Source organism: Saccopteryx bilineata, chromosome 7 (assembly GCF_036850765.1).
Source record: "Saccopteryx bilineata isolate mSacBil1 chromosome 7, mSacBil1_pri_phased_curated, whole genome shotgun sequence".
NCBI lineage: Eukaryota > Metazoa > Chordata > Mammalia > Chiroptera > Emballonuridae > Saccopteryx > Saccopteryx bilineata.
The window spans coordinates 26,356,649-26,383,525 of NC_089496.1; the positions used below are offsets into that span (position 1 = coordinate 26,356,649).

General features: G+C 42.4%; 1 protein-coding gene across 9 annotated transcripts in view; it reads left to right on the forward strand.

The window, feature by feature from the left end:
* DYNC1I1 (dynein cytoplasmic 1 intermediate chain 1) overlaps positions 1 to 26,877 on the forward strand; it is a 343,873-nt gene that overhangs the window by 27,092 nt on the left and 289,904 nt on the right. For all 9 annotated transcript variants that reach the window (XM_066238414.1, XM_066238415.1, XM_066238409.1 and 6 more), the window contains exon 2: positions 26,111 to 26,227. In XM_066238414.1, the coding sequence (XP_066094511.1) occupies positions 26,120 to 26,227 (108 nt within the window). In that variant the 5' untranslated portion in view covers positions 26,111 to 26,119. The remainder of the gene's footprint in view (positions 1 to 26,110; positions 26,228 to 26,877) is intronic.

Sequence of the window (26,877 nt, forward strand, 5' to 3'; positions counted from 1 at the left end):
ATTCACTGTTGTCTTGAGGAAAGCATTTGTACATTAGTTTGATTTGCAAGCTGAATTTGCTGCCTTTTTCTTTTTTTCCACAACACTATTTTTTTTTAATAATTTTATTTTTTTAATGGGGTGACATCAATAAATCAGGATATATATATTCAAAGAAAATGTCCAGGTTATCTTGTCGTTCAATTATGTTGCATACCCATCACCCAAAGTCAGATTGTCCTCTGTCACCTTCTATCTAGTTTTATTTGCACAACACTATTTTTTACTTAAAGAAACAATTCAGACAAACTATGGTTATTCAGGCTTGGGCATATGGCAGAAATTATCTCAAAAGCCAGTGGCATGAGCCTGTCACTTTAAGAACACAGTTGACAATACTTATTGCTAATGATAAAATTTAAACTTTCAAGTAAAATTTAGAATTTTGAGAAACTTTTATCTGCCACCATGAGCTTGACAGCTCTGCGACACCTAAAGACTTTTCTGAAGAGTTTGTAGTGATATTACCAAATTTGATTTTTGGATATTGTTCAACAAAATGTATCAGCATTTGATAAATCTGCATAATTTTCTAAATAATTAATGCATGATGATTTAAAATCATTCATCGTTAAAAGATTCATCCAATGTTTAAGATATAACAATGGATTTTAATGTAACAGTACAAAAAGGTCATTGGTTGATATTATTTCCTGTTCACATTGCAACTGAACTTTTAGAGACTGCTCTTTGTGGACTTTTGGTGTAAAACCAAAGACTGTCTACAATTACCTCAAATACTATTAGAAGCTATTCAAATACTCCTTTTCCAGAACACATATTTATGGGGAACCCTATTTTCTTCCCAATTCCATAGCATACCAGAGCAGACTGAATGGAGAAGCAGCTACAGGAATTCAGTTGACTTCTATTAAGTCAAATATTAAAAAATATGTGGAAATGTAAGAGGATTACATTCTTCATACTATTATTTTTGTCCTAAAATGCATGGCTATTTTTTTATAAAATTTTTATATCAATGGTTACTTATTGTTGTTATTTTAAAATTAATTATTAAATAAATACTTAGTTTTATCAGTTTTAATTTTTAACATGAGCCTGACCTGTGGTGGCGCAGTGGATAAAGCGTCGACCTGGAACGCTGAGGTCGCCGGTTCAAAACCCTGGGCTTGCTTGGTCAAGGCACATATGGGAGTTGATGCTTCCTGTTCCTCCCTCCCTCTTCTCTCTCTCTCTCTCTCTCTCTCTCTCATTCTCTCTCCTCTCTAAAAATTAATAAAAGAAAACTTAAAAAAAAAAAAAGATTGAGGACATTTAAAAAAAAATTTTTTTAACATGATTAATATTCTTAAATATAGCCCATATAAGCAAAAGCTCTTTGAGATCCCTGATAATTTTTAAGAGTATCGTGAGACGCTGAGAGTTTGAGAACTGCTCATTGGCAGTATAAGTAGACCAGGTCTGGGCACCTTCCCATTCTGAGATGGATTTTATTAAAATTTTGTTTTCATAGTACCGATGACAACTGTAAAAATTATCAAGTAACCCCCTCATATTTTTCACTAGCCATCGTCCTCGTGGGAGTTCTGCCCCCCTCTTTTTACTGACAATGTGAGAAAGCTGGAAAATGGACTAATGGTCGTGGTCCGTTTCATCCCTTGGCTTCCGAAGCAGGTGGAGAGGGCAGCTGTCTGTGACAAGGAGCTGGCAGGTGAAAGGAGCCTGTGAAAGATCAGGTTTCTTCCGCGCACCCTGTGGCACAAGAAAAGTTCAATAGCTGATAGTGACGAGCTGACAAGAACAATTGTTTCCAGGCAAGAGAAGAGAGCCTGTTTCTGGGTCTTTTTTCCCCCCAAAGAGTCTGTCAGCAGCTGGCCCGTGATTTTAAACCCCCTAGGTTCCGACTTTAAGCGTAAAAGTAATTTGCATATGCCAGCATTGGAAATGGAATCTCAAGCTGCTGTCAACTTAGACAACTGAAAGGAAACAGAGATCTCGATTGTTCAGAAGCTAAGCCTTGGGAGGCAGCTGTATAAACACAACTAGACCTGTCGCTTCTCCTCTGTTAGACACTTGGTACTAAATGGGACCAGACCACCCTCTGATGATCAATGCAGAAATGAAAATGAAGGCAGGACATCTTAAAAAAAAGGGCTGTATATTTTCCTTTCTTTGTGGATGTGCATGGACGTAAGACATTTTAAGGAGAGGGGAGGGTAACTGCTAAAGGGCAGGGGAGGTATGAACGTGACTTTTGTTTCTTCCTTTCTCAGCGTCCATATTTCTCCCTCATGGTTTCCTCCTTCCTTCGCCTCCCCATTCTGTCTTCTATTGAAACTGAGGCCCAGGAGCTGTTCACATGATGGAACACCAAGAGTGATTGATGCTCCCTGTAACTACCGTATTTCCCCATGTATAAGACGCTCTCTTTATAAGATGCACCTTAATTTGGGGGCCCAAAATTAAAAAAAAAAAGTATTACATAAAGTTATTGAATTCAAGTTTTATTTATCATAAAATTTACACAACTCCTCATCACTGTCAAATGCAAGTTAAAAAATTACAACCACTGTATAAGACGCACCCAGTTTTTAGACCCCAATTTTTTCGAAAAAGGGTGTGTCTTATACATGGGGAAATACTGTAGCTTCTTAACTAGAGAAGAAGCCTCTTTCTCTAGTGCAGTGGTTCTCAAAGTGTGCGCCCTAGAAAATTTCCAGGTGCACTCTATGGTATTCCAGAGAAATATGTGCTTGTTGGGGACCAAAAAACCAACAGGGTTTTTGGAGTTTAGATTTTGGGGTAACAGAGGCGTGGGGAATTGGCTATAAGCTGACAGTCTGCCCAACCCCCCTCACTAGCCTGATTAGGTTGCAAAAGACTGTTAAGCTGTGGTGCTGGATTGTTTACACTACCCCCCATGTTCCCCGGAAAGACAGGAGGCAAGTTTCTTCTGTCTTTTGTTTGGTATAAAGTTAAGATGATATGCATGGTGGGGGTTTTCTGCACTCAACACAACTAAGAGTAAAAAGAGAGGCATTCTTCAATGTGTTGACGAGGAAATGAGAATTTGCCTTTCAAATATATGCCCAAACATTGAAGAAATCACTAGGACACATCAGGCTCATGTTTCTCATAAACACAAGAATGAAAAATCTTAACACATTCACGCTGGGACCTGCTGAACTTACTAAATCTTACTAAGAATGTATCTATATATATATATAAAAAGATAACTTTTTTGTCATTTTTTAATTTTTAACCTCTCTTTTTTATGAATTCTAAAAAGCATAACTCAAAAAATGTAACATAAAAATGTTTTTTAACATCAGAATAAATTTAATTTTGTCATATTTATTTTGTTTAATTACCATAAAAGCACACTTGGACTTTATATATTTTTTCTTTACTATTTGACTTAATTATTATAATATATTTCTTAGGTTTCATTTCTTTAACCCTGCCAGCACGAGTTTTGTTTCAGGGCTTGTGGCAGGTGACCAACCACAAAGGAATGTCCGATGAAGTCATGGACGGTTAAAACTGCTGACGACTGAAAATGCACCACCGTCCATAATTGGTGAAAAGCACCCCTGCGCCCAGCCATAGTGGCAGCCAATCAGCAAGTGCCCCGCTACCCTTCTTACTTCCCTAAACCTAGCCCTTAAAAGTGGCCTAAGTCTATAGCCGCTGCTGCTCTCCCTTATGAGACAGCCCGGCAGGTTTCCTTTCATTAAAGCCTGTTAGTCTGGTCTTTTGGACTCTGATTGAGTCTATCATTTGGTGCCGAAACCTGGGACAGGGTACCTACTGCCTGGATGATCCTTCTTTGCCATCCAAGCTTACAGCCAGGGAAGCAATGGGCAGCGGCAGCTCATCCCGGGCTTACTCCCTGATTCTGTTTGGGTGTGTAATTGTAGGTTGATTGGCTGGCGATCTGACCCTGTCCTGAACCCCTGCCAGACCAGAGGTAGGAGATTTTTTGAAGCTTTCCCAATCTCCAGTAGGCTCCTCACCTTCCCTCACCCTCACTCTACTCTCTGAGGTTCACAGTTTGGGAGGCTTCTACTCCGAGCAGCCTACTTCTGTGGACTTCCTGGGAAGTCCAGGCGCCTAGCCAGGTTGCTTTCTTCTTCTCTGGAACTGAGGTCTCCCATGACAATCAGTTTCCTCACGTCCTACACACTCTACTCTACTCAGAATAATTGAAAAAGTTTGAGGACGCTCTTCTCTTTCTTTATTCTCAGACTAACATGGGCTCCTCCCTACCTCAGGCCTCAGAGACTAACTACTCCTTTGGGACACTCCTCCTTCCTCCCCAACTCCTGTCTACTTCCTTTACCTATCATGGGGATCTACAGCATGGCCCCAATATAAACTACTTTCAATTATAGTACACTCAAAGATCTCAATAATTTTTGCCTCTGGACAGGGAAAGCCTCAGAAATTCCCTATGTACAGGCTTTCTTCTTTCTCCAATCTCTACTCTCCCTCTATTCCTCTTACTCAACCTACCAAATACTTTTAGCAAAAACCTCTTCTGCCTCATCCTCCTCCAACTCTCCTCTAATCTCTGATCTTTTCGACTCCTCTAACCATATGGTGCCACCACCAGCACCTCAACCTCCTCTTCCTCCTCCTCCTGCAGATTCTGACCCTCCTTCTTTCCATCCAGCTGTTCACACTGTCCACCCATCTGCTTTCTCTCTTCCTCCCCTCTATGCTGAGAACTCCCTGCCATCTCAAGAAACTTAAAAAGGCAGAGTTGCCTATTAAGCTGTGTGAGTAAGTAATCTGTTTGTCTCTTTGTCAGAAAATATCTCTAATATAATTTTAATTAAAACAAGTAAAGCACACTCATTTAAATTTCTTAATTTGTAATTTATATATGAAGTCTTTGTTTAATGTGTAACTGTGTCTGTTTCTAAGGCCTTACCAGGCGTCCCCAAACTACGGCCTGTTGGCCGCATGTGGCCCCCAGGGGCCATTTATCTGGCCCCCGCTGCACTTCTAGAAGGGGCACCTCTTTCAGTGGTGGTCAGTGAGAGGAGCACTGTATGTGGCGGCCCTCCAATGGTCTAAGGGACAGTGAACTGGCCCCCTGTGTAAAAAGTTTGGGGACTCCTGCCTTAAACCAATAATTACCCACCTCTTAAACCAGGCTTACTCATCCCCATGGACTTTCCCTGCAATACCCCTGTCCTTCCTGTTCGAAAACCTTCAGGGGCTTATCGCCTCATACAAGCCTTACATCTAATCAATGAGGTGATAGTTTCCCTCCATCCAGTAGTCCCTAATCTCTACAGGTTACTGTTACACATTCCCTCAAACACCACTCACTTCAGGGTCCTAGACCTCAAGAATGCCTTCTTTACCATTCCTCCACCCTGACTCTTACTTTCTGTTTGCCTTTACTTGGACTGACCCAGACATTAATGCAGCCCAGCCACTTATGTGGACTGTCTTACCCCAGGGGTTCAGAAACAGCCCACACCTGTTTGGGCAGGCACTAGGTCAGGATTTAGCAGCATGCAATCTTGAAACCAGTACTCTCTTACAATATGTAAATAACCTACTCCTCTGCAGCCCCTCCCTGCCTGCCTCAAGGATACACACCACCACCTTTCTTAACTTCCTCACTGTGAAGGGATATCCTGTCTTCTCTGCTAATGCTCAACTTCACTCTCAGTCCATAGTCTATCTAGGCATCACCTTAACCCCCACCACCTGAGGTCTCACCCTAGATCGAACTCAGACCCTCCGCAGTCTCCAACCACCTACTACTGAAGATCAAATGCTTTCTTTCCTCAGTCTAATAGGCTTCTTTAGACACTGGATTCTCAATTTTGCTCTCTTAGTCAAACCCCTCAACGAGATCTCCTGAGCATGGCTTTTAAGGTCTATAATAACTGAGAGGAACAGGAGAAGGCAGACAGCCCAAAAGAGATCAGGCAAAACACCAGCTCTTGGAGGCTGCTCTTAGAGTCTCCAATGCCCCTAAGGGGCCTCGTAGGACTTCACCAGAGTCCTGCTTCAAGTGTGGAAAGAAAAGTCATTGGGCAAAAGCCTGTCTGGCTCCTCAGACCCCACCAAGGCCTTGTCCTCACTGTGGGAAAAAGGGACACTGGAAGGCAGACTGCCCCTTCGCTCCTCTAAGGGAACGTTCAGTTTCTTCTAGCCCTACCCCAGCCACCTGTTTGCTGGTACTTGATACTGATAACTGGAGGTGCCCAGGGCTGTCGGCCCCATCTCACATCACCATCAAGGAGCCTAGGGTAGCCATCCAAGTGGCAGGTAAGCCGATCTCATTTCTTATAGACACAGGGGCCACTTACTCTGCCTTGCCCAAATATTCAGGTACTACTCATCCCTTAAAGATCTCTGTTGTGGGTGTTGATGGTCTTATTTCTTCCCTATTGGCCACAGATCCACTGCCTTGTCTAATACATGGTATCTCCTTTGCACACTCTTTTTTCCTCCTACCTCGATGTCCTATGCCTATTTTAGGCTGGAATCTACTCTCCAAACTTAGAGTCTCTCTCCTTTCACTTCTCGTCCTCAGAGTCGGCTCTGTTACTGCTTCTCGGCCAGCCAGATCTGCCCAATTCTGTTATAAATTTACCTCTACCACCCAGCATAGTGAATCCCAAGGTTCTCACCACCCCCATGGCTGCAAAACGCCAGGGAAAGGCCCCCTAGTTTCATGTCTCCAGGTTAAAGAAAATGGAAGCTCCATCTCCACACATGCCTACAAATGACCCTTCCAGTCAACCTGAATCATCGCCCAGATACGCCTGCTCCCCCTTAGGGCCCACCAAGGTCAGTCTGACTAAAACCCCAGAAGAAGAAGAACAGCGTGAGCCATGAGTAACTATGATTACCCCCTGACAACAGACAGGATGGAGATTCCAGCTTGCTCTATTCTTTCTTATCTCCTTACCCTTAAAGGCATACTCTGCCCCAATACCCTCCCTCTTGGAATCCTCTCATCTAGAAAGCTCTCTTAATCTTATTTAAAATCTCGTAATCAAGACTAACTCCTCCTATGCAGCCAACTGCTGGATATGTCTATCCCTGTCATCTTCAGCTTACTCAGCTCTCCCTAGTCCTCTTGATAATACTCATCTCCTTCACACCACTCTTATGTACAAGATTCAGAAAGGGGCCAGCACTCTCATAGGATCATAGGAGATTACCCCACCTCAGCTGCAAACTGAGCAAACAGGCTATACTAAACCTACTATTCCCAGCTTGACAAGCTCCTTCCACAGCCCTTTCCAACCATGGACTTGCACCTATCAATCCTCCCTGGGGACCAAGTCTACAGGAGGACACGGGAAAAATCCCTCTCCAGCCTACCTGGACAGGGCCCCATACTGTTATCCTGTCCGACCCACCAACATCAAAGTGGAAGGAGACTCCCACTGGACTCACCTCTCCCACATTAAGCCTTATCCCACCAGTACCCCTAAAACCCACATCTCCACCCCCACAGGTCCTCTGTCTCTCAAAATTTCCACATGTTCCTGGATCCAAGAAGAACCAGACCAGTCCATCTCATAATGCTCCTCCAAGAGGCCGTTTCCATCCTGTTGGGCAGATAAAATGTATTATGCTCACTTTGTTAAAGATGACGCTGCCCATGTGGAGGCCGTTGCCCAGGTGATATTAATGTGTATTGGGAGCTGGCTGTGGGCAGGCAGAATCCTTGTAGCCTAGGGCTTGGTTTTGGGATTAAGCCTTTCCCATCCTTTTTGATGTGGGGTGGTACAATCCCATCAGGTCTCTGATAAGTGACTTTGAATTAGAGACTTCCCTATTTTGTATATTGGATTAAAGGTTTTGATTTCTACACTATAAAATGGGGGCAGAACAGGAGCTTGCTCTCTTGGTTCCTGAGATTATCATTAGAGGAGACAGATGCAGAGAGCAGAGGAGAGCAGAGAAAGGCCACGTGGAGGAGGCCTGGAGAAGCAGCCAAGATGGCGGAGTGTTGAGTGAGAGGCCAGTTTGTGCAGAGTTTGTGCAGGGAGAAGGAAGAAGATGGGGAACAGAGGTGAATAAGTCTGGTGAGCTAGAAACCTTTGATTCTGGGAAACTCAGATAAGTCAGTAGCTTTGTGAGCACTGAATGTGAGTGGGTTTTGGAGCCCAGTGTGTGTGTTTACTTGCCCACCGGGTGCAAGCTAGGATTAAAGAAGATGGCTCACCAGTTTTTGGCTCCATTGTTTCTTTACCGACTGTCCGAATCTAATGCAAACCTGCATAGGCCGAGCTGCTATGATGGTAACCCTGGCTACTGGCTTTACATTTGGCGTAGTCTGTGGCAGGATTCGATACAGATTGGCAAGAAGCCGCCACCACTTTTCAGTGGTGGAGTAGAGGACTGCTTGCTGTTATGGTTCCCCATGGCTGTCCTTTTGGGGACCGTAGGCTGGCTGACTTTTATAGCCATGCGTGAGGAAACTGAGAGCTCTGTGGAAGAGGCTGCCTGGGACCTGCAAACCGAGCAGTGGAAGGAGCTGGAGCAAACGCGGGAGAAAAAGATGCTGACCCTGGAGCTGGAGGAAGCACTGGAGGAGGAGGCTGAACAGGTTCGTGAGATTCGCCTGGAAATGGAGCAGCTGCTGGAGGAGAATTCACAGGTTCGTGAGTTGCAGATTGCCCTGGATGTTGTGGAGAGCCAGCAGCGGCAGGAGGCCGGGGCCGGGGCTGAGGCCTGGCCCGGGGTTGCAAGCCCAGCAGTGGGAGCTGGTGTTTTCAGTTCCTCTTTGGAGGATGAGGAGAATTGGGCTGGAGTTGCAATCCATAGTCTCCATAAGATGAGAGCCCAGCTGGAAGGAGCACCTACTACGGCCCTGGCAGGTCTGCGATTTTGGGACATAGGGCTGAACACCATCATGCTCTCTGGAGCAGAGATGGAAATGCTGACTGCCATTGCCACGTTCTCCTCTTTGGGACAGTGTAAGACCTGCCAGGATGGCGGGGATGAGGGGGGTGGCTGAGGTCTCATGTACATGGACTGATTTCCTGGACTACGACCGGAGTGGGCATTGGCTCCTTTGTTGAACGGACTTACGGATTTTGGACGGGAATGTGAAATACCCTGATGGGGGTGGGGGGTGGCTTTGCTGGGAGCATTCCCCTGCCCCGGGAAGCTTTTCCCATGGCTAGAAAGAAGGCTGAGGACATTTTGCGCTTTGGGCTAAGTGCTCAGAGACTGGTGAAGTGTATTTTTGTAATTGTTGAAACTGTATGATTTTTGCTGTTGTAATTTGTGTAATGTTCTAATTTCCTTGCACAGGGATGCCGGTGGTATAGATTGTGGGTAGTAAATTGAGCATAGGGGTGAATTGTTGGGCAGATAAAATGTATTATGCTCACTTTGTTAAAGATGACACTGCCCACGTGGAGGCCGTTGCCCAGGTGATATTAATGTGTGTCTCTGTGGGCTGTGGGCAGGCAGAATCCTTGTAGCCTGGGGCTTGGTTTTAGGATTAAGCCTTTCCCACCCTTTTTGATGTGGGGTGGTACAATCCCATCATGTCTCTGATAAGTGACTTTGTATTAGAAACTTCCCTATTTTGTATATTGGATTAAAGGTTTTGATTTCTAAACTATAAAATGGGGACAGAACAGAAGCTTGCTCTCTCGGTTCCTGAGATTAGCATTAGAACAGAGAGAAGAGAGAGCAGAGAGCGGAGAAAGGCCACGTGGAGGAGGCCTGGAGAAGCAGCCAAGATGGCGGAGTGCTGAGTGAGAAGTCAGTTTGTGCAGAGTTTGTGCAGGGAGAAGGAAGTTGATGGGAAACAGAGGTGAATAATTCTGGTGAGCTAGAAACCTTTGATTCTAGGAAACTCGGATAAATCAGTAGCTTTGTGAGCACTGAATGTGAGTGGGTTTTGGAGCCCAGTGTGTGTTTTTACTTGCCCGCCGGTGCAAGCTAGGATTAAAGAAGATGGCTCACCAGTTTTTGGCTCCGTTGTTTCTTTACCGACTGTCCAAATCTAATGCGAACCTGTATGGGCCGAGCTGCTATGATGGTAGCCCTGGCTACTGGCTTTACACCGTCATACCGCCCAGTCCAGCAGGCACTCACAACAGGCAACTGCCAATTACCACCTTGCCAGATTCTTCTACTTCCTTCTTCAGGCCTCTGAAGACCTCTCCTAATTTAGGCCTCACTCCAGTGAAATTGACGAACTCCTCAATTGGATAGGGACTTGGCCTGGCAAGGTTCTCTACTTAAATTTTCTCCAGAAGAAACAGTGGCTTCTCAATTTCTTCTTCTCTTCCTTTTAATCACCCCTAAGCCCAACCACCATGCCCCCAGCTCTTGATCTCCTAACACCAGCTCTACTTTCTCTCTTACTGGACACCACATATGCCGCCCCCATCTCCTCTCTCCTAGAGGCCACATATACAGAACGCTCTCTCAACCTCACTCAAAGACTTTTAATTGAAGCTAATTCTTCCTATGCATTTAATTGCTGGATGTGTATGTCTACGTCCTCCTCAGCCTACTCTGTCCTCCCTATCCCAAACAATATCCCAAACAACAATACCCACCTTCTACAGACAGTTCTCATATACCAAACCCAAAAAGGGGCTTCCTTCTTTAAGAGAGCCGACACTCTTATAGGGAATTATCTCACTTCAGCCGCCAGCCAAGCAAATAAGCTATATCAAACCTATTATTCTCAGCTCAAAAAATTAATACCCCAAATTCCCCCTGCTCAGGGACCAGTCACCCTAAACACCCCCCTGCTTTCACCTGCCCCTTTATGCTTTACTGCTCAAGGTAGGTACTGTTCCAGTGGGTCACCTCCCTTCTAACCTCTGCATAATTATCAAGTTTCTCCAGAAGCAAACAGATTATTTTCTAACCGTGTTCAATTCACAGGACCCCCTACTCTTACAGCTTCACAACATAAATGCTCTTATCCCACCGCACGGCTATATCCCTGGCTCACTACGCCTACCACACAGTTGCAATGCTCAAAACAGGTCTCTGACCATGTCTCCCCCCTAGTTGGGGCTGTACTTTCCTCCACCTTGAGTGTCTGGAGTTCAGAGCTGGACGGACGAAACCAACTCCTTGTCCATCTATTCTCTATTCACCTCTCAGCCTGCCTCACCCAATCAGGGGCTTTCTACTTGGGTGGGACCAACACCTATATGTGTCTTCCTACTAATTGGACAGGAACCTGTACCCTAGTCTATCTCACCACAAATATCAACCTAATCCCACCCCATGAGCTTCTTCCAATTCCTAGTACACTACCCGTCAATCTAAGGACCAAACGAGCTGTACAGGTAACCCCTCTTCTTGTTGCTTTAGGAATCTCTACAGGAGTAGGTCTAGGGGCAGGAGGACTGGCCACTGCCCTGTCTTATTACTACTCTCTCTCTCTCTCTCTCTCTCTGAAGACCTCCAAAACTCCCTAAAAGAAATTGCCTCCACCTTAGTAAAACTCTAGAATCAAATTAATTCCCTAGCCGCCGTCACGCTACAAAACCACCGAGAACTTAATCTCTTAACGGCAGAAAAAAGGTATTTGTGTCTTTCTAGGAGAAGAGTATTGCTTTTATCTTAATCAGTCAGGGCTAGTTAGAGACGCGGCAACCAAATTAAAGGAACGAGCCCAGCAAATTCGTGAAAAACAAACCGAGTCATGGAACCAGTGGTTTTGCACAAACTGGGTGTCTTGGCTATTGCCTTTCATTGGTCCACTCACTCTCCTATTTATTATTCTAGCTTTTGGACCCTGCCTCTTACGTCTGTTCACTAGTTTCTTATAGAACCACATGTAGACCTTTGCCAATCAGAAAACTGGAGAAATCTACCTAGCCCTACACACCAACCCCAAAACCTGCCCTCGCGAAACAGAAAAATCTGGACCCCTGTAAATACACCCCTACCCAACAGGAAGCCATCACTGCACCTCTCTACCCCTCACTGAGAGTAATCCTTAGAGAGGCCATAAACCTTCACCACCCCTACTCAGCAGGAAGAAGTTACAGAAGAGAATGACCTCCGTCTCCTTTCCCTTGAGCCTCTCTAGGAATCATTCTCTCTCCTTTTAATATATAAATATATCAAATAGTCGGGAATCTTACGTTTCATTTCTTTAACCCTGCCAGCACGAGTTTTGTTTCAGGGCTGCGGCAGGTGACCAAACACAAAGGAATGTCCAATGAAGTCATGGACGGTTGAAACTGCTGACCATAGAAAATGCACCAACATCCATAATTGGTGAAAAGCACCCCTGTGCCCAGCGATAATGGCAGCCAATCAGCAAATGCCCCGCTACCCTTCTCACTTCTCTATTTTTACCCTTAAAAGTGGCCTAAAGACTGTAGCAGCTGCTGCTCTCCCTTACGAGACAGCCCGGCAGGTTTCCTTTCATTAAAGCCTGTTACACTGGTCTTTCGGACTCCGATTGATTCTATCAATATTTCTCAGAAATTTGTATATAGTGCGCCTACAATTATTTGTGGGATTTAAAATACTCCCCGACTTCAAAAAGTTTGAGAACCACTGCTCTAGTGTCTCTCTACCCTGTGGGGGAAGTGGGCAAGGTAGGGGGTGCCTACCGGGACTGCTTGTTGTGTCCAACTGAAAAACCGAGGAGAACTGTACTACTGCTAAATTACACAACTACATTTAGCTTTTAACATACTTTTTTCTTTGAGTCACATCGTTTTTAGCCACATGCCTTCCATATTATGACCCATTTACCCTGAGGAGTTCCTTCTGTTCCCTGCAGTTCATTCTGTTTACACCTGCATCTGAAAGGTACAATGCTACATTTTAACATTTAGCAAGAATAGCATGTAGAACAACCCAGACCTTGAGACCTTTGTCCTGTCTAGCATTACCATTTGTAAGTGAAAGAGAACAGCTTTTTATCTATTGAAAGCAAGTGAACAACAATTAGCAGCAGGTAGCTCTGATTCTTATTTTCTTAAACTGAGAGCTTCAGAATTGTGTTTGCGAGGACCTGTATTAGCCACAAGAAGCTCTATAACTCGTGTTCCCTATGCTTTGCTCCTCTGGCTTTGTTTGATATGCAGGGAAGTTTGGTGGGTCAGAATGGTACCCCCTAACCCAGGGGTCCCCAAACTATGGGCCCCGCGGGCTGCATACAGCCCCCTGAGGCCATTTATCCGGCCCCACCGCACTTCTGGAAGGGGCACCTCTTTCATTGGTGGTCAGTGAGAGGAGCATAGTTCCCATTGAAATACTGGTCAGTTTGTTGATTTAAATTTACTTGTTCTTTATTTTAAATATTGTATTTGTTCCTGTTTTGTTTTTTTACTTTAAAATAAGATATGTGCAGTGAGCATAGGGATTTGTTCTTTTTTTTTTTATAGTCCGGCCCTCCAACAGTCTGAGGGACAGTGAACTGGCCCCCTGTGTAAAAAGTTTGGGGGCCCCTGCCCTAACCTGTTGAGTTCAGTGCTGACACTGAATTTAATGCCTCTGTTGAAACCATTTCTCTATGTGTAAAGGACCATTCATTTACTCTAATGCAGGGGTTGGGAACCTTTTTGGCTAAGAGAACCATAAATGCCACATATTTTAAAATGTAATTCTGTGAGAGCCATAGAACAACTCATGTACGTTACGCATTATCCAATAAAAATTTGGTGTTGTCCCTAAGGACAGCTGTGATTGGTTCCAGCCACCCACAACAATGCACAGGAGCGGTAGGAAATGAATGGATTGTAATACATGAGAATGTTTTATATTTTTCACGTTTTTATTACTTTTTATTAAAGATTTGTCTGCGAGCCAGATGCAGCCATCAAAAGAGCCACATCTGACTTGCGAGCCATAGGTTCCCAACCCCTGCTCTAATGTGTACTGTACAAATCTTTCATGAGGTGTGTTCTTGAGAGATTTTTTACTTTAGTAGGGGCTGATACAAAGTGTCTGTTTTGAAATGAAACCAAAATTCAAGTAGAAAGTACTCTATAATTGTCTAATATTGTGGTTCTTCAACCTTTAAAAAGTGAAGTGTGTGTATTTGAAACATCATCACTTAATATAATTGTTGAAAACTTCCTGTGGTGTTTAGATTGTTTATTTTTAAAACATTGTCTCTAAGGCTGCTAACACCAACTTAAATATCCAGCACTGTCAGACATATTTCTTGGTTGGAAGAAGACCTTTGCCCTTTGCAGAATTGTACCGAGAATACACTTTACCTTCCAGTGGTGAATGAAGTTCTTCACAAGAAAATCACGAAAAATACAAGATGGTCTTATATACTTTGGTTTACTCCTTAGCTGAAGTCCTTCAATTTGTTGGACTGGGAAAGATGGATAAAAGGTGGGGAAATGGGAGATGACGTCAGAGTAATGGCGGGGTAGGAAGTGATACCGATAAATCTCCCCCCAAACTCAACAAGATCTTCAACCAGAAACAGAAAAACCTATACTTGGAGACTCCAGATGCTTCGCAATACACCCAAAGGTATGGTTGAGTGAAAAATTGGCTAAATATATAACCAAACCCCCAAGGAAATAGGGAGTAAGAAATGCTCCGCCTTCCTCACTAACCTAAACAGGGTGGCTTTCTCTGGTAACTGTGAATATAGAAACTGAGGCGGACAAAGGGGGTGAATAGATCCAGGCCGTGGCACAAACGGCCGAACCAGGCTGTGGCACGGAGATCCAAGCCGAGGAAAAACTGATCCTGTGGCAAGCCGGGCAATACAAGCTAACACTCGCGCCAAACCCAAACAAAGAAAGACAAGTGGAGCGGCCATTTTACCCGGTCTCCTGGTTGGCGTGTGCACAGTCAGTGGGCGAGAGATTTCTTCCTGGGCCCCAGGAGTGGGTGCCCGTGTTGCCCCATGGAGAGGCAGGGTCAGAGGCCTTTCTGTGGGCCGAGGGCAGAGTCTCTGGGCAGCCCCAGTGCCCTGGGAAAGCCACGCACAGGAGGGAGTGAGAACTAATTCCAATGGTGGAGATTTTCCGTGCTGGAGGGGGTTTCACTCAGAGGGAAACGCGGCCGGCCTCATATCCTGGTTTGCGTGCGCAGATAGTGAATGAGAGATTCCTCCGAGTGCCTCGGCAGTGCGCGCCCGTGTTATCGCACAGAGGGGCAGAGTCAGGGGCCTTTGTATGGGCCAAAGCGGAATCTCGGGCCGCCCCAGCGCCTTGCAGAAGCCGCGCACGGGGACGGAGCGAGACTCAATTCCAACGCTGCAACTTTTCCCTGCGGTTGGGGGTTTCACTCAGAGCGTGAGACTGTTGGCTGGATATCCCGGTCTGCGCGCGCAGAGAGTTTCCTCCAAGCGCCCCGGAAGTGGGCGCCCGCCTGTGTTACCTGACAGAGTGGCAGAGCCAGAGGTCTTTGAGTGGGCGGAAAACCCGCCTGATTATGCTAGCAGCTCTGACTGACTGAGCCTTACCCAGAGCCCTGTGCTGAGTGGAAATAGAGTGGGGAGTTGCCAGCTCTTTGAGCCTCTTACTATCCAGGCAGAGGCAGCAGCAACCCCATAGCTGGATTATCAGGCTACTAATTGAGGAAGGAAAGACTAGGAGAAAGGCTCCAGGAACACGGACTCTCTCACTGTCGGAGCCTATAAATGCTAATGAGCCTCGACTGCCAACAAGACTAAAGCACAATACATGACATTGCCATAGAGACTTATCAACTGCAAACCTCTACCTGAGCGTGCCAAAGGGGCAGAACCCGGGGTACAGAGTCACCGACCAGGAAGAGGGAGAGAAAAGAAAAAGCAAGAAGATAACCTCTCAAAATCAAGAATAATCTGCAGACTTTATAACCTATCCCATTTTATTATATTTGTTCGTTTGTTTCTCTTATCTTCATTCTTGATACTTTTTTTTCCTCCTCCAACTTGGCCGATTAACTCTCTGCCGGTCTTACTATCTCCTCTCCTTGAACTACACTACCCATAAGTGTTACATCTCCCATTATCTTTTCTCTTTTCTTCCTTTCTCTCTATGAGGGTTGCACTCCAAAACCCTTAACTCTCTCTCTCTCTCTCTCTCCTTTCTTTTTTCTTCTTTTAGTGGTTCCCTCTTTTTTTTCTCTCTCTCTCTTTCCTTTCTCCCTCTATATTAGTTTCTTCCTTTCTCCTTTACATCTCCTCTCATTCAAACCTCAATAACAAACAAATTATCTTATCTGGGACTCAAACTTATGTTTGTGGCATTTTGGGGGGTTTTTACTTCACCTTTTTAACTCACTAGCAGTGCTCCCATCCCTGGCTCTCCATATTATCTAGTTCTTGTTCCACTAAATACAATAGTAATTTTTTAATTTGTCCCCCCATTTTTCCATTTTCCTCTTATTCTTCTCATCATAACTCTTAGACAACCAACACCTAAAAGCAAATCATTTTATTCTTGACCCAGATTTTTTCCTTATTTGCTTTTTGTGGGTCCATATGCTCTTTTTTTTTTTTTTTGCCCCTTTATTACTTTTCCCCAATTCAGGCCCTCCATCACAGGCATTGTTTGTTATAATTCACAGTTCACCACAATATTTTCTCAAGAAAGAGGGGAGAGGAGAGGAGAGGAAAAAAGGAGGGGGGGAATAATTTCCTTTCTTTTAAAAATTTTTATTTTATTTTTTTTTTATTTCATTATTAATTTTTTTTTAAAAAAACAACTCATCGATTTTTTATTTTTTTATTTTTTTAACTTTTTATTCTTTATTAAATCTCATTAATACTATCAACAAAACCACCCTCAGATGCCATTAAGGAAGAGAAAATTGAATATCATGGATACAAAAGAAAGAGAGGTAACACAGCTAGATGAGGAAAAATCTATGGAGAAAAAATTTAATATATTGGAAACCTTGGAGCTAAATGACAGAGAATTCAAGATAGAAATCCTAAAAATCCTCTGAGATATACAAGAAAACACAGAAAGGCAATTTAGGAAGCTCAGAAAACAACTCAATGAACACAAAGAATATATGTCCAAGGAAATTGAAACTATAAAAACAAATCAAACAGAGATGAAAAACTCAATTCACAAGCTGAAAAACGAAGTAACAAGCTTAGCTAATATAACAGGTCAGATAGAAGAGAGGATTAGTGAAATAGAAGACAAGCAACTTGAGGCACAACAGAAGAAGAAAGAGACTCAAAAATTTAAAAAAATGAGATAGCCCTACAAGAATTATCTGACTCCATCAAAAAGAATAACATAAGAATAATAGGTATATCAGAGGGAGAAGAGAGAGAAAATGGAATGGAGAACATACTCAAACAAATAATAGATGAGAACTTCCCAAGCCTGTGGAAAGAACTAAAGCCTCAAGTTCAAGAAGCAAACAGAACTCCGAGTTTTCTTAACCCCAACAAACCTACTCCAAGGCATATCATAATGAAATTGACACAAACCAACAGCAAAGAAAAAATTCTCAAGGCAGCCAGGGAAAAGAAGAATACAACATATAAAGGAAGGCCCATTAGATTATCATCATATTTCTCAGCAGAAACTCTACAAGCTAGAAGAGAGTGGACCCCAAAATTTAAAGTCCTGAAAGAGAGGAACTTTCAGCCACGAATACTATACCCATCAAAGCTATCCTTCAAATATGAAGGAGAAATAAAAACATTCACAGATACAGAAAAGATGAGGGAATTTATCATCAGAAAACCCCCACTCCAGGAATTACTAAAGGGGGTTCTCCAATCAGATACAAAGAACAAAAAAAAAAAACAGAGCCACAAGTAAAAGCTCCAAGAAGAACACAATAAAACCAAATGTAAACTGTGACAACAACGAAAAGAAAGAGGGGGAGAAGATGGAGATTAACAGTAGCAAAGGACAATGGAGTGCAAAAGTACTCACAAAATAGTTCACTACAATGAACAGGGTAGGGACCCTTTTCATTACTCAAAGGTAACCACCATTGAAAAAACCACCACAGAAGCACATGAGATAAAAAAGATAGCAACAGAGGAAAGATGTATGGAATACAACCAAATAAAAATAAAAGATAGAAAAACGAAAGAGAAGGATCAAACAAGACACAAAACTAACAGAAAGCAAGATATAAAATGGCAATAGGGAACTCACAAGTATCAATAATTACACTAAATGTAAACGGATTAAACTCACCAATAAAAAGGCACAGAGTAGCAGAATGGATTAAAAAAGAAAATCCAACTGTATGCTGCCTACAGGAAACTCATCTAAGTAACAAGGATAAAAACAAATTCAAAGTGAAAGGCTGGAAAACAATACTCCAAGCAAATAACATCCAAAAAAAAGCAGGTGTAGCAATACTCATATCGGATAATGCTGACTACAAGACAGGAAAAGTACTCAGAGACAAAAATGGCCATTTCATAATGGCTAAGGGGACACTGAATCAAGAAGACATAACAATTCTTAATATATATGCACCAAACCAAGGAGCACCAAAATATATAAGACAGCTACTTATTGATCTTAAAACAAAAACTGACAAAAACACAATCATACTTGGAGACCTCAATACACTGCTGACGGCTCTAGATCAGTCATCCAAACAGAGAATCAATAAAGACATAGTGGCCTTAAACAAAACACTAGAGCACCTGGATATGATAGACATCTACAGGACATTTCATCCCAAAGTGACTGAGTATACATTTTTCTCCAGTGTACATGGATCATTCTCAAGAATTGACCATACGTTGGGCCACAAAAACAACATCAGCAAGTTCAGAAAAATCGAAGTTGTACCAAGCATATTTTCTGATCATAAAGCCTTGAAACTAGAATTCAACTGCAAAAAAGAGGAAAAAAATCCCACAAAAATGTGGAAACTAAACAACATACTTTTAAAAAATGAATGGGTCAAAGAAGAAATAAGTGCAGAGATCAAAAGATATATACAGACTAATGAAAATGACAATACGACATATCAGAATCTATGGGATGCAGCAAAAGCAGTGATAAGAGGGAAGTTCATATCACTTCAGGCATATATGAACAAACAAGAGAGAGCCCAAGTGAACCACTTAACTTCCCACCTTAAGGAACTAGAAAAAGAAGAACAAAGACAACCCAAAACCAGCCGAAAAAAGGAGATAATAAAAATCAGAGCAGAAATAAATGAATTAGAGAACAGAAAAACTATAGAAAAAATTAATAGAACAAGGAGCTGGTTCCTTGAAAAGATCAACAAAATTGACAAACCCTTGGCAAGACTTACCAAGGAAAAAAGAGAAAGAACTCATATAAACAAAATCCAAAATGAAAGAGGAGAAATCACCACGGACACCGTAGATATGCAAAGAATTATTGTAGAATACTATGAAAAACTTTATGCCACTACATTCAACAACCTAGAAGAAATGGATAAATTCCTAGAACAATACAACCTTCCTAGACTGAGTCAAGAAGAAGCAGAAAGCCTAAACAGACCTATCAGTAGAGAAGAAATAGAAAAAACCATTAAAAACCTCCCCAAAAATAAAAGTCCAGGCCCTGACGGCTATACCAGCGAATTTTATCAAACATTCAAAGAAGACTTGGTTCCTATTCTACTCAAAGTCTTCCAAAAAATTGAAGAAGAAGCAATACTTCCAAACACATTTTATGAGGCCAACATAATCCTCATACCAAAACCAGGCAAGGATGGCACAAAAAAAGAAAACTACAGACCAATATCTCTAATGAATACAGATGCTAAAATACTAAACAAAATACTAGCAAATCGAATACAACAACATATTAAAAAAATAATACATCATGATCAAGTGGGATTCATTTCAGAATCTCAAGGATGGTTCAACATACGTAAAACGGTTAACGTAATACACCATATCAACAAAACAAAGAACAAAAACCACATGATCTTATCAATAGACGCAGAAAAGGCTTTCGATAAAATACAACACAATTTTATGTTTAAGACTCTCAACAAAATGGGTATAGAAGGAAAATATCTCAACATGATAAAGGCCATAGATGATAAACCATCAGCTAACATCATATTAAATGGCACTAAACTGAAGGCTTTCCCCCTTAAATCAGGAACAAGACAGGGTTGTCCACTCTCTCCACTCTTATTTAATGTGGTACTAGAGGTTCTAGCCAGAGCAATCAGACAAGACAAAGAAATAAAAGGCATCCATATCGGAAAAGAAGAAGTAAAGGTATCACTTTTTGCAGATAATATGATCCTATACATCGAAACCCCCAAAGAATCCACAAAAAGACTACTAGAAACAATAAGCCAATACAGTAAGGTCGCAGGATACAAAATTAACATACAGAAGTCAATAGCCTTTCTATATGCCAACAATGAAACAACTGAGAAGGAACTCAAAAGAATAATCCCCTTCACGATTGCAACAAAAAAAATAAAATACTTAGGAATAAACATAACAAAGAATGTAAAGGACTTATATAATGAAAACTATAAACCATTGTTAAGGGAAATCGAAAAAGATATAATGAGATGGAAGAATATACCTTGTTCTTGGCTAGGAAGAATAAATATAATCAAGATGCCTATATTACCCAAAGCAATATACAAATTTAATGCAATTCCCATCAAACTTCCAATGATGTTTTTTAAAGAAATAGAGCAAAAAATCATCAGATTTATATGGAACTATAAAAAACCCCGAACAGCCAAAGCAATCCTAAAGAAAAAGAATGAAGCTGGGGGCATTACAATACCTGACTTCAAACTCTATTATAGGGCCACGACAATCAAAACAGCATGGTATTGGCAGAAAAATAGACACTCAGACCAATGGAACAGAATAGAAAGTCCAGAAATAAAACCACATATATATAGTCAAATAATTTTTGATAAAGGGGCCAACAACACACAATGGAGAAAAGAAAGCCTCTTCAATAAATGGTGCTGGGAAAACTGGAAAGCCACATGCAAAAGAATGAAACTGGACTACAGTTTGTCCCCCTGTACTAAAATTAACTCAAAATGGATCAAAGATCTAAACATAAGACCTGAAACAATTAAGTACATAGAAGAAGACATAGGTACTCAACTCATGGACCTGGGTTTTAAAGAGCATTTTATGAATTTGACTCCACAGGCAAGAGAAGTGAAGGCAAAAATTAATGAATGGGACTACATCAGACTAAGAATTTTTTGCTCAGCAAGAGAAACTGATAACAAAATAAACAGAAAGCCAACTAAATGGGAAATGATATTTTCAAACAACAGCTCAGATAAGGGCCTAATATCCAAAATATACAAAGAACTCATAAAACTCAACAACAAACAAACAAACAATCCAATAAAAAAATGGGAAGAGGATATGAATAGACACTTCTTCCAGGAAGAAATACAAATGGCCAACAGATATATGAAAAGATGCTCATCTTCTTTAGCTATTAGAAAAATGCAAATCAAAATGGCAATGAGATACCACCTCACACCTGTTCGATTAGCTGTTATTAGCAAGACAGGTAATAGCAAATGTTGGAGAGGCTGTGGAGAAAAAGGAACCCTCATCCACTGTTGGTGGGAATGTAAAGTAGTACAACCATTATGGAAGAAAGTATGGTGGTTCCTCAAAAAACTGAAAATAGAACTACCTTATGACCCAGCAATCCCTCTACTGGGTATATATCCCAAAAATTCAGAAACATTGATACGTAAAGACACATGCAGCCCCATGTTTATTGCAGCATTGTTCACAGTGGCCAGGACATGGAAACAACCAAAAAGCCCGTCAATAGATGACTGGATAAAGAAGATGTGGCACATATACACTATGGAATACTACTCAGCCATAAGAAATGATGACATCGGAACATTTACAGCAAAATGGTGGGATCTTGATAACATGATACGAAGCGAAATAAGTAAATCAGAAAAAACCAGGAACTGTATTATTCCATACGTAGGTGGGACATAATAGTGAAACTAAGAGACATTGATAAGAGTGTGGTGGTTACGGCGGGGAGGGGGGAATGGGAGAGGGATAGGGGGTGGGGAGGGGCACAAAGAAAACAAGATAGAAGGTGACAGACGACAGTCTGACTTTGGGTGGTGGGTATGCAACATAATTGAACGACAAGATAACCTGGACTTGTTATCTTTGAATATATGTATCCTGATTTATTGATGTCACCCCATTAAAAAAATAAAATTATAAAAAATAAAAAAATAAAAGGTGGGGAAATGCGGAGAGGGAAACTTAGAAGTTTCCACAAGCTGCTTTCAGCATGGAATGGCACAACTATTGTTCTAACGGTGGTTTTTCTGATTGTACATGTCATTTTTCACAGCAGCAAAATGTTAAAAACATAAATCAAATTGGCCTTCTCTGCAGAAAGTGGATATGTAACTTCTCAGATGGCTTTTGAAATTAGGTTCAAATTGTCTCTTGTCAGGGGTTTTGGCCACTGGTGTCGGAAATTATTGTCCAACAATATTTTTTATTTTTTATTTTTTTATTTTTTATTTTTTTTGCATTTTTCTGAAGCTGGAAACAGGGAGAGACAGTCAGACAGACTCCCGCATGCGCCCGACCGGGATCCACCCGGCACGCCCACCATGGGGCGATGCTCTGCCCACCAGGGGAGGATGCTCTGCCCATCCTGGGCGTCGCCATGTTGCGACCAGAGCCACTCTAGCGCCTGAGGCAGAGGCCACAGAGCCATCCCCAGCGCCCGGGCCATCTTTGCTCCAATGGAGCCTTCGCTGCGGGAGGGGAAGAGAGAGACAGAGAGGAAAGCGCGGCGGAGGGGTGGAGAAGCAAATGGGCACTTCTCCTGTGTGCCCTGGCCGGGAATCGAACCCGGGTCCTCCGCACGCTAGGGCGACGCTCTACCGCTGAGCCAACCGGCCAGGGCCTGTCCAACAATATTTTATTAATAAACGTGACTTCTATCGATCCAATGGCTTCTCTTGACACAAGAAGACTGGAAGACCTAACTGTTGGGTCTGTATTCTTTCATGTCAGCCGTCAGTTGGAGCTGGATAGAGCTGCCTCCTCTGGGCATCGGTTTCTTCTGTGCCTGCCTCTGCTTTGCGCTCAAGTGTTATCTTCATGGCACCTGTGACTTTGAATTAGTGACTCAGATTTAAATAGCCCTTTGAACTCTATTGCACAGTCCTAGTCCCCATCCAGCTCTTATCTCATCTCTATGTTGCCTCTATGATTTTTTTCTGCCCACAGGTCCCATTGACACTCATGGTTTTTTCATCATTTCCTTCTTTGCCTTCTCTTCCCAATTTCACTGCCATCCTCTTTGCACTCTCAAAGTTGAATTGTCACTGAATCTCTCTTTTTTGCTTCCATATCGAACGGTTACCAAGACTTACTTCTTCCCCCTTGGCTGTCCCCCCCAGCCCACGCCCTGTGCCCACCACCGACCAGCCCAGTGCCAGTGCAGTTGATCCAGAGCGATGCTGACGCCAGCCTTGCAGCAGCTTGCTTTATTTCTGGTTTCTGCTCCCATCTGTTTTGCAAGCAAGGACAAGGAAAGGCTTAAGCAAATTCCATTGCCTTTTGTCACTTTTCCTTTCCAAAATTTGCTCCGATTTCCCTTTACTCATGATCCCAAATGGACCTCACTTTTCTCTTTTCCCAAGCTTCGCCAGTTGCCTGCACATCTCCGTTCTTACAAACTCAAGTTGCTGTTTCTTTTTATTCCACTCAAGTTGTTTCTTTCTCTCTCTCTTTCTCTCTTTCTTTCTTTCTTTTTCTTTCTTTTTTTTTCTTTTTTAGTGAGGTGGGGAGGCAGAAATAGACTCCCGCATGCACCCCGACTGGAATCCACCCAGTGAGCCCAGGAGGGGGTGATGCTCTGCCCATCTGGGGCCCTTGCTCCGTTGTAACTGGAGCCACTTTTTTAGCACCTGAGGCAGAGGCCATGGAGTCATCCTCAGCTCCTGGTGCCAACTTGTTCTAATTGAGAGCCATGGCTGCAGGACAGGAGGAGAAGAGTGATAGAGAAAAGTGAGAGGGGGAGTGTGAGGGGTAGAGAAGCAGATGGTCACTTCTCCTGTGTGCCCTGACCAGGAATTGATGCTTTACTGCTGAGCCAACAGGCCAGGGCCCAAGTTGCTGTTTCTTGACTTGGGTTCATCCGCACCTCTTGTGCTCAGCCTGCTGGCTCCCTGACATGGGTCTCCCTGGATTATCGTGGTTAAATGTGGTAATATAGGGCATGAAGATCATGGTACTTGTTACTCAACCACCCAGTATCTCAGAGAACATCTCGTATCACACCACATGCCCACATAGCTGTTATGCATTCTTGAAAGGAAAGAATCTCGTTTTGCTCATCTTTGTACTCTGGTGCCTCACAGGGTGCCTAGCACAGATTAAATATTCAACACATAGTTGAAAAATGAAGACAGATTGTGACCATGAATGGCAGAGATTGATTATTGTGATTGTTATTATTTCAAAAATCTTTGCCGTCACCACATGAGCAGAATTAGGTTCCATAGGAACACAGTCTGCTTCTGAACTGTGTGTGTTTGTCTTAGGGTGACTACAGGTTCTTGATCACCTTCTTAAGGTGATGACTGGAAGTGTGAGCGTTTTTTCATTGTTTTGTATTCTTTAGTGCTTTTCTTGCCTTCTGTTGCTCTGCCATCTCATCTACTTAGAGATATATAATATATTCAACATAGTTGCTTACAAATAGTATGCAAATGAGTACTCATGACATTTGTGGTTAGTTTTTTTTTTTTTTTTAACTTTATCCTAGGAATTTGGGTCATAGGATGTTCTTCGTTTTTCAGTGTTTCTATTTTTTTTAGTTTCCAGTTGAGAACACAAAAAAGACAAATATAACCATTGGAGATCGCCAAGGGTCTTCTCCAGGACCATTTTACATGAAAAAACTTCTGACATCATCACTACCAGCAGCACCGTGACCATTAAAATAGAAATTAAATCTCTTTCAGATAATTTTTTCCAAGAATTCGTCTTGATGATAATCCCCTATTTCATATGCTCCCAGACATGGCTTTGAAAAGGGAAGGTGCAAAGCACGATTTCACTTAGTATGCAAATGTCAGTTTTGTAGAAATAGGGTTGTGCTGGTGGTGAAATTAATTGTGACGTTTCAGGAGAAGTTTTACAAGAAAAGAAGATTAACACGTTGGGTCTTCAGTGGCTGTCTTCCCTGAGGTAGATGGTGTGAGACAAAATGAAATCTCCGTGCGCCCAAGGTCAGGGGAGGAATGTTTATGGAGTCCGTAGAAATTTGAGAAGAGCACGTCGTCTCTAAGGGTGTATGACAGCTTATTTTTTTTTTCTCAGAGTGGGCATGAAGATCCATTATCTTCTAAATTGGAAGTCATGATGGTGGTTCTTTTTGGTTCTCTTGTTTATTTATCTTTTGTTTACTTAAGAAACTTTTACAGAAAATGTGTTGCTTATTCTGAAGTTGCTGTTATTCTTCAGACCAGAAGGGACTATAATATTATATTTCTTCAAATATTTATATATACATGATTGCAGGAATCAAAGGAGGACAAAAACGCCCAGACAACTTGATGAAGGAAGTAGGATTTATTCGGCCGGTGGAGCAGCGTGACCCCAACAGAAGCGACCGAAACATGTGCTCCCCAAAGTTAGATTTCTTACATCTTATATACCTATATGGCTTAAGCTTTCAGGTGACAGCTGCCTGATTTCTATGACTTCTGTTTGCAGGCCTACGTGACTTTCTTTCTTAGGGAGTGGAAGGGGAGAGGAAGCCAGAGGGTCTGTCCTTGATAATCCTATCACTCACTCTTCTTATTGGAGCTGCAGTTCATTTCAAGGAACTGATAACCAGCAAGGTCCACACTCGTAGTTTATTTTTCAAGCATTTCTGTCTGGCCTTGTTCCCACAGTCAGCAACACTGAGGTCACAGGCTGGAGTGTAAGACCCCAGACATTGCAGCCCCCCTCTCCTCTGCAATCTTCTGGTTTCTCCTCCTTCAATGTAAAAGCAGAAGATTTCATAGAGAGGGAGACCAGATCTAACCCAACTTGTTTCTTTGATTCTTTGACATAGGTGAAGTAAGATAACCTGTTCTTGCCCAAAGCTGAATTTCCTTTCCAATGACTTTTGCAATGATAACACAGAAAAGATATTTTTATAGACTCATGGTTCTTTTCTTTCTCTCCAAGGACACCAACATGTCTGACAAAAGTGATTTAAAGGCTGAGCTGGAGCGCAAAAAACAGCGCTTAGCACAGATAAGAGAAGAAAAGAAACGGAAGGAAGAGGAGAGGAAAAAAAAAGAGGTAAATACCAGGTGTTGGGGTGTTTGGGGAGGGAAGGAAAATACCTTGATTCTGTGGGGCCGGTCCTATTGATAAAGAGGACCCTCTAAAAGAATCTTTTATAATACCTGATATGCGCTGTAGAAATAGCCCACATCATATACAAAAACCAGAAGCTAAAGGTATTTTTGAATAGTTTTCCAGGAAGGAACCTTTGTATAGTATAATATGCTTGCGTGTATAGAAACCAGAGCTGCTCCCTTAAGAGTTTCTTTCTTTAAGGAGAAAGAGAATGTTATTTTGATGCCTCACAATCTAAATAAGTGTTGTTTCATACTCTAAGATTTGGGAGACCAAGGTAACAGATTATAACAGTTCTTTTCCAACAAGTAAAGCATATTTGCAGTTGCACATTAGCCTTCTGGTCTATTGTATCCCTCTGTTCCATTACACTGCGATTGATGCCACAGTTTACTTGACCTTGACAGTGTGCACAATGTTTTTCCTTTGGAGATCTTTGCTGTTATATACATGCGATCTTCGAAGCGGAGGTGAGAATTGACAAGGAATGGCTATTCATTTACATGCAAAGCCAGGAAAAGCATTAAGTTATTATGCCTCCTTTCCTTTGAGTGTCAGCACTGACTATAGTTTTAAAGCACCTGTTATCC